A 6,103-nucleotide genomic window follows, 5' to 3' on the forward strand; every position below is an offset into this window, starting at 1 on the left:
ATGTGGCAAAATGGAACCAATGTGATCCAGAGTACTGCTTTAGGTGGAGACTTACAAGTGTGTGCGTGTTTTATAACATAGGATGTGTTTATGGCAGGGAATGTTCTGACAACCAAGAAAAACAAGACATAGCTGTCATGGGAGGAAGAAGCCTCAAAAGACAAATGGACTGATTAAAGACAAATGTGATGGATACAGAAAAGCATGGAATACCATTATGGGATGGAATGACCTCAAAGACACAAAGTTGAAGCACTACTGGATAAAAATGGTTTGTTTTGTGCAGCAAGATCGAAGCTACCTTCCAGTGACTTAACGTATGGAGGGAGACTTTCCCTTACAAGTAATAAAAGTACTTATAATTTGATCCACTCTAACTTTTTGTAGTTTGTTACTGTATATTAGGAGACCTAGCTACATTGGTACATGACACAACCTACAGGCACTAATCCTGGGCCTCCTTTTGCACAAAGGGACACAAAATCCTTATCTGAGTAAAGATACAGAAGATGGGTCAATATAAGTAATTCTTGGAAATGTATCTACATACTACTATTTGTTCACATTGCTATTAGACTGAATATAGGACAGAGAACACTACAGCACAGTATAGGTCCTTTTAATCTAGAATGTATCTAACCCTTCCCTTCTAAATAGCTGTCCATTTTTCTATTATCCATGTGCCTATTGAAAAATTTCTTAAATACCCCTAATGTATCTGCCTCTCTACCATCACCCACAGCAGGGTGTTCCATGCACTTACCAAACTCCGTGGAACTTGTCTCTAATACCCCCCACCCCTTCCTCTAATCACCTTAAACTTATGCCTTTTCATATTTGTTGTTTCTGCCCTGGGGAAAAAGTCACTGGCTATCCACTCAATCTATGCCTATTACCATCTATCAAGTCACCTCTCGTCCTCCTTTGCACCAAAGAGAAATGCCCTAGCTCAATCTATCCTCGTAAGACAAATTCTTAAAAGTTAGTGCATATTATTGTACAACCAGATAAAGTTCAGCTTTTATACCTGCAGTTAATCTTAGATTTTTTTTAAACTACCCACTTGCAAATCCAAGTGATGTCTGTGTTTGCATGTGGCTATTCATAAAAATAATAAACCTTAACATTTCTTGCTTTACCATCACATTCAGAATCCCAAGGGGGATAACGTACATACGTGGTCAACATTCCCAAGACTTGCAAGACATTTTGCTCTTTCTTTTTCAATTGCTCTTCGTATGGAATGTTCCACAAAGGCGTCACAACATCTGCAATCTGTTCACTTAACGGTCTATCTGAAACTTCCACTGGGACAGGACGTTTCAGCTCAGGATCACCATTCTCAGTCCCCTCCTGCTTTCGTTTTTTGGCAATTGGATCTGCTTTTGGCTTAGCTAATCGGACATGCAAGTTCTTGTTTTTCCACACTTGACCCTGAAGAACTTCCATGGCTCGATCTCGATCTTTCTCTTCTTTAAAAGTCACAAATGCAAAAGGTTGTTTACCAAACAGTTTAATTTTATGAGGAACCAGATTATTTCTGCTGAGGAATTTTCGCAAATCACTGAAGCTTACAAACTTTGGGAGGTTTTGAATTTCTATCTTGTAAATCTCAGAAGTAAAAAGATCACCCTTGATGTATCGATACACATCAGTCCCAGGCTCATCTGTTTCCACCTGAGTTTCAGTTGCGGGATTGGACTTTTTATTTTCCTCTGTCACACTTAAATCAGTTAGGTCACTCATTTCTCTTTGATCAGCTCCAGGAGATACACTAACTCCTTCTTCAGCCATGTTGCCAAGACTCTAAAACATGAACATAATCATTGTTACTCTTCTGCTCAGCATATCTGGCTAACACATAATACTTCAGAATCAGAATCACTGATAGCACTGGCATATGTTATGAAATTTGTTGTCTTTGCAGCAGCAGTACAATGTAATACAGAATAATAGGAAAAAAATTAAATATAAATAAAATCATTAAATTAAATAAGGAGTGCAAAAAATAGAAATAAAATAGTTGTGAGGTAGTGTTCACTAGTTCAATGTCCATTCAGAAATCAGACAGCAGAGGGGAAGAATCTGCTCCTGAATCATTGAGTTTGTGCCTTTGGGTTCTTGAATTTCTGATGGAGGCAATGAGAACAATGTATGATCTGGGTCCTTAATGATGAATGCCCCTTTTTTGAGGTATTACTCCTTAAAGATGTCCTGGATACTACAGAGGTTACTGCCCATGATGGAGTGAGTAAGTTTACAACTGTCTGCAGCTTATTTCAATTCTGTGCAGTAGCGACCTCCACCTCATACCAGACGGTGATGTAGCTACTTAGAATGTTCTCCCCAGTACATCTGCAGAAATTTGCTAGTGTCTTTGGTGACGTTCCAAATCTTAAGTTCCTAATGAAATATAGCCTTCTTTATACATGCATCAACACAAAACAGAACGTAGAACATTACAGCGCAGGAACAGGTCATTCAGACCACAATGTTGTGCCGAACCAGCTAAAAAGCAAATCAAAGACACCTAAACACTAATCCATCCTACCTACACAATGTTTATATCCCACTATCTTCCTTATATCAATGTGCTTATCCAAGCGTCTCTTAAAAGCCTCTAATGTATTTGCCTTTACCAACATAGCAGGCAGTGCATTCCAGGCATCCATGACTCTCCGAGTAAAAAGCTTACCCTTCACAGCCCCCTTGAACTACCCCCTCTCACCTTCAATGCATGCCCTCTGGTCTTAGACATTTTCACCCTGGGAAACAGATATTTTCTGTCCACTCTATCTGTGCCTCTCATAATCTTGTAAACCTCTATCAGACCTCCCTCAGTCCCCAGCATTCCAGAGAAAACAACCTCCAGTTTATCCAGCCTCTCATGATTGCACATGCCCTCATGGTAAACCTCTTCTGCACCCTCTCCAACGCTTCAACACCCTTCCTATAGTAGGGTGACCAAGATTATATGCAATGCTCCAGATGTGGCCTAACCAGAGTTTTATAAAGTTGCAACATAACCTTTGGAACTCAATGCCTTGACTAATAAGTGCAAACATTCCATGAGCCTTCTTAACCTCCATATTGACCTGTGTAACCACTTCCAAAGAGCTGTGAACTTGGATTTGCTTCATAGCTGGTTCAGCACGTTTTTGTCCAAATGGCCTGTTTCTGTGCTGTACTCTTTTAATGTTCTATCTGTTAAAGGGCAAGGCCAGGGTTGCCACAGGGATGTGTTGACAGAATTCTCTAGCCAAATAGAGGCAGTTGACAATAGAAATTATAATGGATTAGTAATATCAAAGCTGTGGAACATGCTCAGTAGGACAGACTGCATTATTAGAGAAAGAAAGCTGAGGCAACATGACAGATGATTGTCTTACAGCAGAAAGATCAACTTCTTTATCTGTATTATCTTCCGCCAAGTGCCCTCATTAATCCACTTGACAGACAAACAGACCAAAGTGAACAACATTAGCCATATCCTATCGCAGGAGGGTGGGGGGGTCTTCCCACCTCCCTACTGGTCCCAAAGAAGGGTCTCAGCCTGTACCATCGAATGTTTGTTATTTCCATGTATGTTCTCTGACCTGCTGAGTTCCTCCAGCAATTTGCGTGTTCCTATCACACTTATTCCATAGACTCAAGAAAATCTGCAGTTGCTGGAAATCCAAAGCAACACACACATAATGCTGGAGGAACTCAGCAGGCCAAGCAGCAACTGCAGAAAAGAGTGAGCAGTCGACACTTCGGGCCGAGACCTTCTATCAGAACTGAAAGGGAAGGGGGAAGGAGTCAGTGTAAGATGGGGGAAGGGAGGAAGAAGTACAAGGTGGCAGGTAATAGGTGAAACCGGGAAAGGGGAAGGGGGGGTGAAGTAAAGAACTGGGAAAGTCTGGAGAAGGGGGGAACTTATAGTAGAGGACAGAAAACCATGGAGTTATTCCATTGCTTCTACTCATATCCTCATCACATTCGCAGAAAATTATACTTTTTTTAAACCACAAGTGCTAACTTTCAGAGCTGCATTCCATCAGTTGAGTTTTTCCAGCATTTTCTTTTTATTTTCATATAATGGGGTCTTTTGCATACTGCTGAGAGCTGTCAGAGTGTGAGGATATCATTGAAAACTATAATGCTATTTGAAAGTACAAAGGAAGTATCTTTGTAACCTTCATCTGCTTTTCAACCAATAAAAAAGACTGAACATCCTGTATGTTAAATTTCCACCACTGTGGAAATTTTGAAAAAAATTTGGAAATATAGTTTGCCTTCAGTTAGTCACAAAAATTTTACAACTTCCATCCGTCATTCACTTTCAAACTTTACACTTTTAGAAGATGCTACAGAGATTTAATACAAAATAAAACAAAAGCAGAAAATATGTAGCAATCAGGGAATTGAAAGGTTGACATATTTACAGCCTGTTTTAACTCTTTACATACTTTATCAAAACAACACACACACCAAGTGCTGGAGGAACTCAATAGGCCAGGCAGCATCTATGGAAAAGAGTAAACAATAAATATTTCAGGCCAAGACCCACCCTTCATCAGACTTTCTCATGTTTGTTCTAGTCAATTTATTAAATTAGGTTTTTATTTCTAAATGTTTAATTCTAACTGTATTCTCACTGGCTACATCATTGTCTGGTACAGGCGGTGATGGAGCTACAGCACAGGATCGAAGTAAGCTGCAGAGTTGTAAAATTAGTGAGCTTTGTCATGGGCACTAGCCTCTGTAGTATCCAGGAGATCTTTGAAGAACGGTGCAAGGACCCCCATGGCCCAGGTCATGCCCTCTTCTCATTGCTATCAACAGGGAGGAGGTACAGAAGCCTGAAGGCACATACTCAATGATTAAGGAATAACTTTTTCCTCTTCAGCCATCTGATTTCTGGACATTGAACCCATTAATACTACTTCATTACTTATTTATTTCTGAATTTGCTATTTAAAATAAGTATTCTTTCATCTATAATAAAACAGCATATGGTGGTGATATTAAATCTAATTCTGAACGACTTGCCACTTAAATGACAAAACAATTCAGTATCCAATGCTCTACTACACAATATAGAGTTAAAAAGTATACTTCGTTTCAAAAACAATACATTATCAATAAACTGTTACACATTAGAAACCAAAGCTTACAACCGAGATGATGAATGATCTGCATGGATGGCATCCAGAACAATTTTTACTGCATCTTTTGGTTGGTACATGACATTAATAAACCAATTACATAATGTATACAGCTGTTTCTTATCTGCAACTACATTTAGGTGAAATATTACTTAGCAACTACAGTTGAGTAAGATCAAGGGAGGGAAAAAAAAATCACCTGAGAATATTTGTATATTGTACTTGGAAACATATTACATTTATTTAAATAAAAAGAAATGGTACTACCAGTTTTAAATGCAGTAATTAAAACCTAGATTATTGCAAGAGTGGTTAAGGTCAACAGTACAAAAACAGGATAAAAACTAAAAAGCGACAAGAATTCTGAGGAGAAATAAAGACAGGAGAGAGTACAAATGAGGGAAATCTGGATCGACGCACACAAAATACTGGAGGAACTCAGCGGCTCAGGTAGCGTCTGTGGAGGTAAATGGAGCATTTGAGGGTTTTTTTTTGGAGTTTTTGGGCCGAGAAAATTAGTAATCAAGGGATCTCAGACTGAAAAGTCGACTGACTGTTCATTTTCCTCTGTAGAGACTGTCTAAATCGGTGAGTTCCTCCAGCATTTTTGCGTGTATTGATTCTGATTCGAAGTCCCCGATTTCTTTACACAGCCTGTGGCAAAAGGGGTTTAAAATAAACAACCACTGATATTCTTCTCACGATGAGACTTAGAGAGATGTGAGGCAAACAAATGAGGGCATATGGGTGAAATTGGAACATTGGTCTGTTCCCATGCAATATCGACCTTATGAGTGAGAATACATAAATGCACGACTTTTTGCAACATAATCTTTACAACATAAAAAAAACACACTGTCGAACCTACTCACACCTGACAAGAATTTAAGTGACTCTTTAAACACCATCAGCCGCCGAGGCCGCCGCCATTTAATAGAGGCAACCTCGAGGAG

The 6,103-nt window shown here is 39.3% G+C and overlaps 1 protein-coding gene across 1 annotated transcript in view; it reads right to left on the reverse strand.

Annotated features, from left to right (window-relative positions):
* The window catches only part of trmt2a (tRNA methyltransferase 2 homolog A), a 49,482-nt gene extending 43,385 nt beyond the window's left edge, over positions 1–6,097 (reverse strand). Inside the window, exons 1-2 of the mRNA XM_073051909.1 lie at positions 6,023–6,097; positions 1,178–1,806 (exon numbers count right to left, since the gene is read on the reverse strand). Coding sequence (XP_072908010.1) covers positions 1,178–1,806; positions 6,023–6,058 — 665 coding nt within the window. The 5' untranslated portion in view covers positions 6,059–6,097. The remainder of the gene's footprint in view (positions 1–1,177; positions 1,807–6,022) is intronic.
* Between the last annotated feature and the right edge of the window lie 6 nt (positions 6,098–6,103).

This window comes from Hemitrygon akajei, chromosome 7 (genome assembly GCF_048418815.1).
Source record: "Hemitrygon akajei chromosome 7, sHemAka1.3, whole genome shotgun sequence".
Taxonomy (NCBI): domain Eukaryota; kingdom Metazoa; phylum Chordata; class Chondrichthyes; order Myliobatiformes; family Dasyatidae; genus Hemitrygon; species Hemitrygon akajei.